Raw genomic sequence first — 14,683 nt, forward strand, 5'->3', positions numbered from 1 at the left:
TTATTGTATCTTAATTTTAAGGGGAGCGATCTTATCTGGGAAACCTTCTCAGAACGCTCCCGTGACCGCTGGGAAGGGACACGGGATGGCGGTCCAGGGCCCTGCGCCCCCTCATCGATGCCAGTTTCATGGGACTAATCTATTCATCCTTCTGATCAACATGAGATTTCCATTACTCATCTTTCCTTCCAAGATAACTGACATTTTTGAAGGGCACCCATTTTGTTAAATTTTATTTCCTTCTACTAAAGAAGTCTTTTTAGTCTTCTGGGATTAAGAAGTTTGTTTTCATCCACAAAGTTCTTTTTGTTTACTTCTTTAGTCCGATTATTCTACTCAAGGGTATGCAGATGGCCACATACCCCTTTTCATCAATGCTATCCTCAAAATAAAGTCCTAAAAATACCAGTGACAATTAACATTTAGAAATCTTTTTGGTTACTAGCAATCTTCATGGAATGTCTGTGTTTGAATTAGCTTAATACTGGACAAATAAGAGAGAAAGACTCGGGGCAGTACACCCCCATGTCCCCCATCTCCAAGTCAGAAATGCTGGCTGCATCTTTCAGCAACCTCACAGCATTCAAAGCAAAATCCTGGATCGGGGTCCAAAAATTAATTGTATGCACGGAAGACCAACAGTCAAAAAACAAAAACAAAAAGGAACACGACAAAAAACTTACTGGAAAACAAACAAACAAACCCTGGATTTTTGGGTGGCAGTACATCCCATGTGAGCCAATGTAAGAGTGTGTTTGGTCAGAAAGGGGTGACAGGATTTTATGGTGGTGTTCAGAAGCGTAGCGTCCAGATCCAGGGAGGAAACAGTTCTGTGCCTTCCACACTGGTTAGGCAGATGTTTGAAAGATAAGCTGACATCTGATGGCCAGGACTGAAGGAGGAAAGGGAGAAACTCAGAAAAAGGTGATGAGGATGAGGTGGCAGTCTTCATATGAGTGATGGGTCAGGAAGTCAGGGGTCCAGTGAAAGCAACATGCGATTGTCTAATATGAAAAAGGTTAGGAGATGGAGCGCATTCCTAAATCCTGTTGAGATCAGTACATGTGAAGGAGAGCTTTGATTGAGGGCTGGCAGAGGGATGAGCAAAGGGAAAGCTCACTGGGGGCAGAGGGGCCTGGGCCAGAGTGGCACGTGGGCACTGACATCTGGGGCATCCACGCTCGTGTGTGCTGGCGGGTGCGACCAGGGGGAGGGCTCCTTCCTGTAGGGAAGCAGGCACGTGTCAAAGCTAAGCTTTTCCTAGGGGGCGGCTTCCTCGAGAGGTCTGGTGAGAGCAGCCATGGCACGTGCCGCGGTGCAGGGCCACCTTCCGTGTGCTGTGATGGTGGTTCTGGTCGAGGAGCCACCCATTAGTAGTGTCCAGCAGTGCTCTCTTTGAGGGCACACACTTTAGTGGCCTGATGATGGCTGATGCTCACGCGAAGCGGTCCATACAGCTGTGTATCGTACCTACATGCATTACCTAAGCCTTCTTGGACTCCAAGTTAAACATCCTCATGCTATTATTCAGTTCAGCCTCTCTCTCCTTGCCTCTAGTTTGACTGAGTGTTTAAGAAATGACCGTTTACATTTAATATGGTTATGGCACTAACAGAACTTTCTTCTGTGACTTGCGGAGGCTACTTCTACATTTCCAGGACATTCCGGCGTTTACCTCCTGTAAAACACTTGAGAAGCAGGCTGATGTCACTGCCCTGGCATTTCTTGCTTTCAAATGACACTCTTTCAAAGGCAAAACAAGCTCATAAAAACGCCAGCTAAAGGAGAAATCAATTCTAAGAAAAATGTGAAGCTGATAAGGGAACAGAAAGGAATATCCTCGGGGCTCAACTAGGCTTATTTTACTTCTTGCCAATGGCATATCTACCACTGGATTTCTTTTAAGTGAAGCCTATGGAATGAATTTTATTGTCTTGAAATTTTAAGTGGGCCTCAGTGCTATCTGCAAGGCTCAAAAGAAAATTCAGATGTTGAAGGAGAGCTGAACTTTTTTAGTTCAACGTTGAGTTAGAAGTTAGATTATTTTCTTATGCAATCATATACTACACTTTTCATTAATGGAGTTTTGAAGGTGAATTTTACTCTGGACATATATAAATCTATTCTGAGTTTTGTTTATTTTTCCAGGAAAGCCCTCCAAGACCAGAAAGGACTCTCGTCGGTCTCCTGTCTCCTTCCCTCCTTCCTAGTGGGACAGTGAGGAGAAGGCTTGTCAACGTACTAGACCCATAATTCTATTGTTCTCTGGAGAGAAATACAAATATTTGTAAAATATCAGGTATCCACGGAGGAGGAATTCACCCCAAGGCCTCCAAGTGCAAGAAGCCTGGCCTCCTGTTCCACGTTCTGCTTGAACTGCCTGGGCCCTCCTTCTTGCTGCTGCGGGGACGTGGCTGGTGCCCCCAGCTCCTCAGGCATGAGATCTGCCCCTTCTCTGGGCCGGGCTGCAGAGCAGGATGTTCAAAGCAACGTAAACAGAGGAGAACTGCTTCCTGGAGAATTACAGAATTCTGTGAATTTTGTCCCATCTCGTTTGCAGACCTGTGCGCCCTCAGAGGCCCTGACGACATGTCTTCTAAAAAATCCGAGAAATGCTACTTTTGCTGACAGACGCTAAATATGGGTGCAACGCCTCAAACTGACCTGGACGTTAGGGTTCTTTCGAAATACGAGCACTATCTTCACAAGGCTTTCAAAATACCATTACGGCCACTTGAAGTGTATTTTTTTTAAAAGAATTTAATTACTACCATGCAGAGCTAAAGCATGCCAGCACTTTAATTTTTATTACAGAGCCCAAGCTCACCATAGAATTCATTCGTCCTTCTGTTTCTTTATTTAAAACAGACTTTAAGTTTGAAGAATAGTTACAGTCCTCACAAAGACAACAATTTAATAAAAAACACCAACACTGACAAGGCAGCCGAGGACAATGGGGCCAAAGATATTATTTACCCACAGCATTGATGACCTCCATTTCATTTCCACTTTGTTTTGCCTCCCCTCGCCGCTTCTGGTTCCAATCCTTTAGGAATTATCCATCCCAGCAGTGTTTTGGATACAAAAACTTTGGTTCCCATGGTGGGATTTTTAAGGTCCTCACAGTGGCTCAGGAGGAAATGGGTCATCAATACAGGGTCTGTCGTGGGTTACCGGGAAGGCTCTTCCTGCTTCCATTCCTCTAGAATTCAGTCTTTTAGGCTGGACACAGAGAGGGAAGGAACAGGGATATTTTGACCTTTCCCATCAGTGGGGAATATGCCCTTTTGAAGGCCTGCTTTGTACTTCCCGTATGAGTCAGACATCGGACGACTTGAATGATTTAGTTGTCTACACCACAATGGACTAGTTTGGGTGGGATGCCAGAGGGCTCAGAATCACAGGCTGTTCAGGATCTCAGGTTGGGCAGCTTCTTAAGAAAATTTGGAAATGCCGAAAGTGGTTAGAAATAAATGTACTTTATGCTCACCCAACTGCCAGTGATGTACATAGCACCTCTGTCTGTGACTACTGAGGACAAGGGAGACTTCCTCCGACGGAGGGGGAAGACCGTAGCGCAGAGATGCGAGGACCCTGATGCCCTTCCTCCCGGGGTAGCCCCGGGATATGCTCATTTAGGTGGCAAGTTCAAAAGGCCCTTCGGCACGGAAAATGTGCGCAGGCAGTGGGTCTGGTCGTTTCTGCCATTTTTCTCTGGTTACTATTTTACTATCTCTGGAAGAAAACAAAAAAGTAATTTCAAAACTTTCCCACACGCTCTACTGGTTTTCTCTTTGTTACGGAAGCAGTCTGCTATAAGGGTACGTAGAGGCAAGCGCGTCTGGCCCCTGTAAGACCGCCCACCTGGGAAGCACTTTGAGATGAACTGCGCGGGCAGGTGGGGCGCTCACGCTCGCTCCATTGGAAGACCGAACCGTTTGAGACACTCTCTGCCCACGGGTGAGAGAAGACAAACTCAGAGCAAACACTTCTGTTTTCAGAGTGGCTTTTAGAAAGCATATCATGTTTGGTAACAACCTTGCTCTGGTCTTTTTAGAAATCCTGCAATTGTTTACTAAGAATGAATTGGAAGTGAATAAAACAAAACAAAGGTCTTTGAAGACTGGTGCTCTTTCTGTAACAGAAAGGGGAAACCCTTTAATGCTATACTTGTCAAAACATTCCATCAGGAGGTCAGAAAAATGAAGGATTTCTAAAGGCAGAGCTTTGGTTTGGTTTTGAGAACAGTAGAAATGTTCACCGCTTCTTCCCCAGTTTATCAGCAGTCCATTGGCGTCTGTGTGAGATTTTCAATCAAGACCCTACATCATTGCTGTCACCTTTATCCCAGCTATGAACTGACGTCCTATTTCCCTTAAAGCCATGAAAGGCCATTTCCCTACAACTGTCAACTCTGGACCGGAGCCCACTGAATCATTTGGTCACCAGCCCCAAGGCCAGAGGCTGGCGTGGATGGCCGGTGTCCCTGCAGTTTTGCTGGCTCCGCCCACCACCCAGAATCCATGGGGAGCTCGCACGGGCTCCTCCACCCACTCTGACCAGCCGGCCGGCCTCGCAGGGCCAATTCTGTGCTTCTGCAAAAACCACACTTTCACCGATGGTTCGGGGTTCTGCACACACATGCACAAAATCTGATCACGGTTTATGGTCAAGGGCTTGGGAGAACAGAGACCTGCCTAAGTACAGAAAAAAAGAAAAAAGAGTTTTCTCTCAATGCAGCTCCCTCTTCTGCTCGAGCTCTGACCATGTCTGCTCAACGTTTCATCTGTTTAGGTGTAAATTCTGAGGGGAAGGTTTGGGTGCACGGTCCTCTCAGAATGAGAGAGTGTCCACCCCCCCAGAGTGACAGACCCTTCCAGAAAGATCGGAGGTGTCTGCAGCACCAAAGCAACCCTCTTCCGTGAGCCCCACCTGGGATCAAGAGCACAGTAGGATTTCTTCATGACGACGGAATGTGGCGCAGGCTGCCAAAGCACCCGTTTGGGTGTGTTTGTGTGTAGTGTTAGTGAGAAGAGGGAGAAATGGAGAAATCCAGTAGGAAAACATTTAAAATTCTTCTTCTGCGCTCAGATACTAAGACAGCCAACGTGTTAATTAATGTTTCATTACTCGGCAGTGAACACGGACTGTTCCCGTCGGAAACATGTTCTCTGCTAACTCCATTATTTGTCAAATATCTGCTTGCCACGAGCAGCTGTGTCTCGGGCTGTTCTCCGGTGGTTGACACAACCACTGTGATTACTTTTCACCAGCGACTTTCACGGCTCCTCTTAGTTAACTGTGTGTTTTCCTGGTAGGAAACACCCCAGGGTAGTTTGTCCTGGGCGTAAAGAACACGGAGATTTCCATGGTAATGAAGACACATTTTCTCTCGAAGCGTTGACTTTCAACCAACAGATTCTGTCCAGAACGATGTTCTTTGAGTCCGTTCAGCGATGTGGTATTATAATTTTGTCTTTTTAGGATTTTAATCATGTATTCTTCCATTTGGATGAGCTCCAAGCTGGCCCGTTTTCTGTCAAAGCCTGACTTGTGTCATAATGGTCCTTCTGAAATGAAATAATTACCATCCTGGGCTGGTGAGAGTGGAGAGTGGGCCAGAGCGCCTGCCACTGCTTCTCTCTTCTGCGGCTGCACCATTAGCGCATTTCTACAACAGTGTCCTGAAAGCCTTGCTTTAAGGAAATGCTTACTTGATCTTGCTAGAAAGAGAGCGAGAACAGCCTGCTGTTCCAAAGCTCAGGGCTGGAGGACCCAAGGTCTCCTGCACCAAAGCAACTGGACAAAGAGTTTCCAGAAGGGGAGGCCCTTGATCAGAGCTCGTATGGGAAATGCAAATTTCCCCCAAGAGGCTGTGGGCAAGGTGGAGGGTGTGATGAATCACATTTGGCACAGACACCACTTCCAATGTGCCCTCTCATGGGTCTCTCTATTTCTGAGATAACATCCTTTCTGTAAAGATATAAGCCCAGCGGGTTGCAAAACCAGGTCTTACTTTCACAAAACCCTGAGTCTATCTTGTGCTTTATTTTTGTCTAGGGAGTGATACCCTGAACATTCTTACAGATTCACGATGAGTTCCTTGTCCCCCCTACTCTCCACTTCCATACTCACTAGAACTGTGATCTCCAATATGGTAGCCACGGGAGCTATTTAATTTGAATTTTCTTTAACTAAAATTAAAATTAAAAATTTCACTAACTGCATTTCAAATGCTCAAGTAGCCATGATGGGAGTGCAGATATAGAACATTTCCATCTTTGCAGCGAATTCTTTTGGAGAGCATGGGGCTAGAAATCTCCACAAGATTAGGGATACTGACTGCTTTGTCTACTTCTGTACTCCTGGTGCCCAGACGGAAGCCGACACATGGTGGATGTATAGTCAGCGTGTGTCAAGCGAATACATTTGTTTTCAAATTCTAGTTGCCAGCTATGGCCGTTAGTTTTCTTTGACTAGAACTAGACCCCAGTGGAAGGATCACCGAAACAGGAACCTCACCAACCTCCCCACACGATGAGCTCTGTGCCGTTGGGTTATAAGTCACAAGCCTTCTCTAAGGACATCTGCCAAACGGCTTCTCACCTCCCTAGGACTTGGACACAACCTTCTCACCGTCCCTGACCTTTGCTCTTGGACCTTGCCTCCCACCAGTGTCTCCCTTCGCCCCTGCCGTTCGGGGCACCCCCTGTTCACTCGTGCACCCCCTTCTCTTAGACAAGTGCCTTGTTTGTAGGTGGTACGTGATGCATATTTGAGTGTTAAAGGCGTGTCATCTTCCACGGCTAAAAGGAAGCTGGGATTTTCTTACGATGCTGGGGTTTTCTTAAAAGCACATCACTGGGGCACAAGGGTGGCTCAGTCGGTTGAGCATCCTACTTTTGGCTGCAGCTCAGGTCATGATCTCAGGGGTCTTGGGATTGAGCTCTGAGTCGGGCTCTGTGCTCAGCGGGGAGTCTGCTTGTCCCTCTCCCTCTGCCCCTCCCCCTCATAAATAAATAAACAGAAATCTTTAAAAGCGCATCGCTGGGGCGCCTGAGTGGCTCAGTCGGTTAAGCATCTGCCTTCGGCTCGGGTCATGATCCCGGGGTCCTGAGATCGAGCCCCACGTCGGGCTCCCTGCTCGGTGGGGAGCCTGCTTCTCCCTCTCTCTGACTGCCACTCTCTCTCTCTGTCAAATAAATAAATAAAACCTTAAAAAAAAAAAACGCATCGCTACATGTGATCTACAAGTTAGGTGGACGCTGTCTACACCTGCTGGAATACCACCTTCACTGCAGAGACTGACCAAGTAGGCAAGTTGCTGCAGCCACGGCGGCACCAGATGAGCCAGGAGCAGCGCTGTGCCCAGCGCACAGTAGAAATGACCACACGATTCTGAAAGCAGGTGAGAGCTATGTGTGGACAGGGGTTATAAGAGCCCAGCACGCAGGTGATGTCTCCGCTCCTTCTGGGTGAGTTGTTGTCCTTTCCGGGCTGTGATAGCACATAAAATACTGGAGCTGGCTTCTGTGAGGTGTGCTGAGTGTGCCAGGAGAAAGCTTCTGCCTGGAAGAAGGTCTGGACAGAGGTCTGCCACGGCAGCACCGATGCTCCTACCCACCAGGAGCGAGGCTCTTCAGATAACAGCGGGCGCCGCCGCGTTGCCGTGGAAAGCTGTGGCAGGCGTGGACCACACACAGCACGCACGTCTGAACGGAGGCTCCCCATGGCGCGGCGGGGCTCTACCCGGTTGTTGGATCTGTAGTGAGCCATTTCCACTTTATTTTGAAATCTTGGCTATTCGCATGGAAGGGTGAGGTTTATGATCGCAACAGAGAAGAGAAGGTCTGCTCCTGAGCAAGACTGCAGCTCCCCGTGGAGGGAAGACCTTGCCGACCGCATGCGTTTTAGCGGCTCGGGGCCCCTCCCCCCTCCCCCCTCCCCCCTCCCCCCGGGGCCAGGCCTCGGCTTCTTTCTCTCCTCTCTTGGGCGCTGCCCTTCTGCGCCGACGGCAAGTACCAAACACCACGAGTCTTTCTGTGTGCCCGCTCACCTGCCTCCACCCACCTCCTGGAGTCCTCTGTCCACCCTTCCCTGCTTCCCCGTTCACTCAGCATCTCTCTGGTTTCTTTTGCTTTGATTTACGTTGTTGAATTTAAGGAATCTTGTGAGGTTAAGAATTATTTACTCATACTTTGACTCAGGTCCAGGGACCCACAGACTGTGGGAAACTCTTAGCTGCCTGAAAGAACACAACAGCTACACACAGCTTGTCGTGGGCTGTGGTCACCTCGCATGTGAGATGCTCGTCTCCGGACCCATGGCTCCCGCTGTCAGGCCCACGGGGGCGGGGAGGGGGGGGCGAGTGTGGCTGGCTGAGTGCCAAGTAATGGGGAGACGCCCGTACACTCACGCGGGGGCTGAGCACAGAGCTCCGGGAACCAGTCAGAGCCGTGGGTTCTCTTTCTCCCACTGCAGCTTGACCATCTCAATAATCCTCAACAATTTGGGCTTAAACAGGGTCTGGTATTTATCAATTTCTAAGATATCTGACTGCCCAGGGAAACAGTGCCCTGTGAATGTTGACGCCATTAAAAAGTCGGAATAACCCATCTGTCCTGAATTTACAGTCAAAAGCCAAAGGGTTGGGGGAAGGTGAACCCGCCTAAGGAATGGAAATGATGAATTAAAACTGACCTCAGTTGGAAAAACCTGAGAATTTCACGACCTCTTAGGTAAGTTAACAAGAAAAGACAAAGATGTCTCTATCTGTTGAACCAGACACTTTGCCTGCCCTCCTTACACTTTCTGTACTGTTAATCTTGATGTCACTCTGTTCCCACAGAAGTTCTGTAACAGAAATGAACTCTGATGCTTTCCATCCAACGGCCTTCCACCCCACGAAGAAGGGAAAATACACAATATATAAAGAAAGAAAGAGTAAAACGGATAGAGACAAGTCAGAGGGCCACACCACCCTGTCTGGGGCTGGCGATCATAGGACCGTTAGTGGTGGAGAAAGTCTGAGAAGCCAGTTGGCCGACGTCCTTTGTGGCTATCACCCTGTGGAATGTTGGCAAATTAAGACTTATGAGTTTTAATTACTGCAATATACATACACAAGAGTTTATTTTAAACGCAGACCCTCAAACGGCAATGAAGTATTCATTCATTTCTTTCTTTCTTTTAAAAATATTTTATTTATTTTAGAGAGTGGGAGAGAGAGAGAGACCACATGGGGGACAGGGGCAGTGAGAATCTCAAGGAGCCTCCCCACCGAGCAGGGAGCCTGACGCGGGGTCAGATCCCAGGACCCTGAGATCAGGACCTGAGCCGAAACCGAGTCAGACCCCCAGCCGACGGAGCCACCCAGATGCCTGTATTAGTTCATTTCTTACAGTTATGCTGAATTCCCTGAACAACTGAAGAGAAGGTTGGAGAACGGGCCAGAGGGTCGTAACTTGAGGAAAGAGGGCCAGACCTCCTTTCGTCTGGCCTGTGTCCTTCCCCTCCGCCCCGGAGAGTCTCCTTCATACGGGAGGAGGAATGCAAGCACAGAATATTACTGCACTGGGGTCAGAACTCACCCAAAATGACAGAAAACTTGAGTTTTGTTCTGGACCGAATTGGAGCAGGTCATTTACCCCCCGGGTCGGTGTCCTCCTTCCCCGCCGCGTGAACTAGGGGATGGGGTCTAGATCATCCTCTGTACTTTCCAGCTCTGCCCAAGGAGTGAAGAGTGCACACCCTGCGGGGCCACAGACCCTGCCCTTCATACCCCTCGGCAGCTGGGACCGTCGACCCACAGCGGGATGGCTCCGCCTGTGAGGAACAGTCCGCCCCCTGCAACAACCCACTGCCCCCTGCAACAACCCACTGCCCCCTGCAACAACCCACTGCCCACCACTTCGGGCTGGAGAAGACGTCTCACACTGAGACGGTTCACACATTCGCTAACACGAGAATTCATTTGGAATCAGAATCCAGAGTACATTTGTGATCTCTGCTTCGAGTCTAAAAGTTATCCAGTAACATAGAGTTTCTGATGTCGGCTGTCACCATGGTGAGGAGCGAGTGAACTCTACCCCGTGTCCATATAAGGCCGGGCTGCCCAGTGCTCGGGGAGCGGAGAGCTCAGCAGTGAGGCATTGCCGTCCCTGCTCCAGAAGCTCCGTGGGGAAAATCTATGGCAAGGCACCCTGGGGAAGCTGTGGGAAAGAGCGAACTCTGCGCTCAGCTCTGTAACGGCAGAATCTGTCCAGCTGCTATTTTTATGCATTACATTACTTTTAAAATATATTATCAATCCAAGGGTAGGACGGAAATAGCCCTGCCGTCTACAGGAACACATCTGGGTAAATCTGTTAATTAACAAATGTTTAATGTACACATATTGGGCTTGAGAAACTGATGTGGATACTGTATCTTAATAAGCACTTGGATGAAGTAGACCCAAGCTTCCTAACAGCAGATATCCCCAGTAATGCAAATGATACATGGTGTCATTTCTCTCTCCTCCAGAGGCCTTTCCTTACCACTCACGGTCAGCATTTCTATCATCTTGGTGACCGATACCCAATGGCACACCTGGGTCCCCAGCGCTGCCCCAGGGCTGACGGCTAAGACAACCCGAGCTGTATCTGCGAGGCCCGGGCCAGCGTGGGGTGCTGGGCAGTGCGGAGCGAGGCAAACACAGCGGGGGGGGGTGTCCCCCGCCACCTGCGTGCTGCCCCTGCTGGATCCCACAGGCCGGGCCCCAAAGGGGGCCAGCATGTGGCTCTGTCCCTGAACCAACCACTCAGACAGCCGCCACATCTCAGCTTAATGTCATCATTGCCTGGCTGAAGGATGAGGGGCAAGTCAAACCACAAGGGGTGCTGGATTTCTTGCCTTAACCAAATTCACCGGAAGGTGTCCATTATCTACTTTACGCGGCAACATAGAGAAAAGCTCTCAGGCTATTGTGTTAATGAGGGCCGAGGGGAAACAAAGCGCTCAATGCAAACTTACTGAACTAGGAAGACCTAGGGACCCTTAGAAATCTCCCTCCTAATAACCGCTCCGAAAAGACCCCTGGCATTATAAGAGTACATAACTGTGTAGATGGCATCATCTATTAAAATAAAATATAATGCTAAGTGAAATAAGTCAGCGGGAGAAAGACAAATACCATATGGTCTCACTCATATGTGGAAATTAAGAAACAAAACGAACAAACAAAGAAGAAGAGAGATAAACAAAAAACCAGACTCTTAAATACAGAGAACAAACTGGTGGTTGCCAGAGAAGTGGGGGCAGGGAGGAGACAGATAAAGGGCATCGAAGGCACACTTATCTTGATGAGCACAGAGGAATGTACACAATTGTTGAACCATTATACTGTAGACCCGAAACTAACATAACACTGTATGTTAATTATCCTTGAATGAAAAAAAATAATCAGAGTGAACCATCTTTACCGAAGAACAAAATTCACATAAAACCATTATGGGAAATGTTAATAGACCAGTTCTGCATTAAACAATCATAAAAAAAGTGAAAAAGAATAGACCCAGGAACCTTGCGCTCTGTTTGGGTTCTGTTTGGCTGATCACATGGAGAAGAATGCAGAGTCTCTCTGGAGCTGAATTCCCTCCCATCCTGGCGAGTCCCACAGATATTTGTAAACCACTAATTTATCTTCCTCATGCCCATATAAGGCCGGGCTGCCCAGTGCTCGGGGAGGGGAGAGCTCAGCAGTGAGGCATTGTCATCCCTGCTCCAGAAGCTTTGCTGGGAAAAATCTATAGCAAGGGTCCCCGGAGGATTTGAAATCTCACCAAATGGCTTCCATATATTTAAAAAATACTCAATCCTTGAGAAATGCTGATGCACAACCTTCAATCAGCAATTCTTAGAGCATAACGTCCCCATTCCAGGCAGAGGAACCTTGACGGCATCAACAGCTAATGCCGTCCTGAGGACTGTGGCTCAGGAAGGGCCCAGCACGTGGGGACCGAAGCCTCCTCAGGGGTGATCTTCGGCACGGAAAGGATGGTTGGGCAGTCACACGGCAGGGAGGGACACCGCCACATCTGTAAAGGGGTTCCTTATCACAAGTTTTACTTGTCTGGCTTCCGGAGGGGACTCAGGTAGGAGAGGGCGTGTGACATCATGCCCAAGAGGCCAAGCTCCACTGAGAGGAGTCCTCCTCCTGCAGGGTGGGAATGGGGACCGTAAACACTGACCACAGGATTCGGGGTGGTGAGGCGCATTTGGAACACCCACGGGGTGCTGTAATTTCTGATGCGACAGGGACAGGGGGCACCGGGAACACCTCCCAACCACCTCTCCCAATCTGGCCCTGGACGAGCAGGAGTCCCCTAGGGAAGCGGGATCCCAAGGCACGAAGAGTTAAAAGACTGTGTCATAAAACGAAATACCGCTCCCCATACGAAAATGGGCTTACACGGAGACAGAGAAACCACATCTTTTTAAAATCAGTAATGCCGGGACCCAAACATCAGCTTCACTGGCAACAGGAAAGCCCATCACTTTGAACACATTAAACCCAGTGTCAGACCGTAATGCAGGTGCCGCCAGGTGTGCTGGCCATGATGGGGAGTGACCTTTCTCTCCGACTTATCTGATGAAATTCGCTACATAAAGGACATTCGGGGGGAAGAGTAGACTAATTTTGAAGGTGAGACTGATTCTCCATGGCAGGAGGCTCGCGCCCTCTAGTCATAATATCTATAGTGGGGGGTAGACACAACCACGCTTTCTTTATGTAATATTTTTACAGAATATGTGTTTACCTATAAAACACAGCTGCATTATACATACATATCTATTCCTAATGATGAACAAGAGACGCGTAAGAAAGTTACGGTTCTCTACTCGGGGTGTCGTATACCTGGACCAAATTTTGCATTATGTGATCATTTGTTCTGATACGGAAGAGTATGTCCGTATTAAATGTCTCAGGAAAGCATGGGATTGACTCTGTCAGGAGACGGAAGGCACTTTTGTCTGGAACGGAAGGCTGCGGAAGAGTCCCGTTTCCGCGACGCTGTGACTTACCCGTCCCCCCTTCTCGGGGTAACACTGGCAGCCCCCGCTGCAGTCTCTCCCTCCGCAGGGCACGTCGAACTTCTTCACGCCCTGCACAAGGAAGCACAAAGAACGTGTTATCCCAAACGCTGTCCTCTACAACAGGTAGCGCATCATCTACTGAGAGCATGTGCGACTCCAGCAGCCCGCTCTCCATTCAAAACAAGTAGATTTTCCTTTTTAGAGCAGCTTTGGGCCCACGGCAAAGGGTACAGGGAGTCCCTGTGCACTCCCTACCCCCCCCCCCCACGCACCCGTCCCCACTACCAACGTCCCCCCGCAGAGCGGCACATTTGTCACCGTCGATAAGCCTACACTGACGACTCATCATCACCCAGAGTCCAGAGTTTACAGTGGGGTCCCTCTAGATGTTGTACCCTCTATGGTCAACACGCCTTTTAAAGGTGCCTACTCAATGCCAGATATCAAGCTAGGTCCTGGGCCTCGAAAGTCAGGGAGAACATCCCCCGAATCCAGGGATCCCAGGTGAAGTGAGCCCGTGACACCCTGTGTTAAGTACTTCAGTATGAAGCAGAAACTCCAGGTGTAGGAAGCAGCCCTTCATGCTTCTGGAATGGGGGAGGCAGCCCCAAGGAGGGGTGATCAAAGGGAAGCAGGACTGGGTTAGGTTCCATGCCGGGCCCCGTCATACAACACGGATCCAGGTGAGCTAAAGGGAGAGGGGCTTCCGAGGGGGAGGAGGACCTTGCAAGCACACCTTCCCTCCCCACCCCTCCCCTCCCCTCCCCTCCTCTGCCCTCTATGAGACCCAGTGGTTTGCAAAAGGAGGAGGGATGGAGGCAAGAGGCCTTCCTAAGTCTTTATTTGGCCAACTCTTTAATGAAGTGGGTGGCTAAGGGAGGGAGTTCTCTGCCCGGACAATCCTAAAGGGTTCCAAGGCATTGCTTGCTCGCCCTTGATCTCAGTATTTTAGGTAAAGGATGGACTTGGACTTTGGACTAGGAAATCTTCCTTTTGGACTGTTGCCAGCAGGATAGTTTGAGCAGGAAGTGACAATCAGATTGGCCCTACTCTGGCCCCTTCCTGATCAGCCCCGCCTCCCCCACTGGCATGACAGGTGACTTACACAGCAGCACAGGGGAACCCTGTCACCCTCGCCACCCTCGGCCCGCCCGGCAGACCGCCCAGCTCGCAGGCCCACTGATACTCAAGGGACCCTGGACATGGTTAAGCTTCTGGTGCGCGCTGAGCCAAACCTTACTGCGCAAGCAACACTCCCCAGATAACAGACCATTCCAACTTGACACAAAAGTGCCTTTCGCCACATCTGTTCCATTCCCTTCTAAGTTAGGTCTCAATGACTAAACAGGATGGTCACCTGGGGACTCCCTCTGTTAAGCTTTCTGTCTATTCCTCGTGCTAGTGCATCAGCCAGAATCTTCGCTGCTCCTGGCATGGTTCTGCTGCTCATGTGTAGATGGATGCCGCGTTGGCTGGTCACCTCTGTGTCGCCCGCTAGCCCTCCTGCACGCGCAGCCTTGACGGGTGCACAAGTGAACTCTGACTCAAAACTCTCTGGCCAGAGCTCACCTAAGACCACCACGACTACTCAATGTTCTTTTTGTAG

At 49.3% G+C, this 14,683-nt stretch overlaps 1 protein-coding gene across 2 annotated transcripts in view; it reads right to left on the bottom strand.

Moving 5' to 3' along the window:
* The window catches only part of COL4A2 (collagen type IV alpha 2 chain), a 168,285-nt gene that overhangs the window by 104,997 nt on the left and 48,605 nt on the right, over positions 1-14,683 (bottom strand). For both annotated transcript variants that reach the window (XM_035726798.1, XM_035726797.1), the window contains exon 4: positions 13,066-13,146. In XM_035726798.1, coding sequence (XP_035582691.1) covers positions 13,066-13,146 — 81 coding nt within the window. The remainder of the gene's footprint in view (positions 1-13,065; positions 13,147-14,683) is intronic.

The sequence above is a fragment of the Zalophus californianus genome, chromosome 3 (assembly GCF_009762305.2).
Source record: "Zalophus californianus isolate mZalCal1 chromosome 3, mZalCal1.pri.v2, whole genome shotgun sequence".
NCBI classification, from domain to species: Eukaryota; Metazoa; Chordata; class Mammalia; order Carnivora; family Otariidae; genus Zalophus; species Zalophus californianus.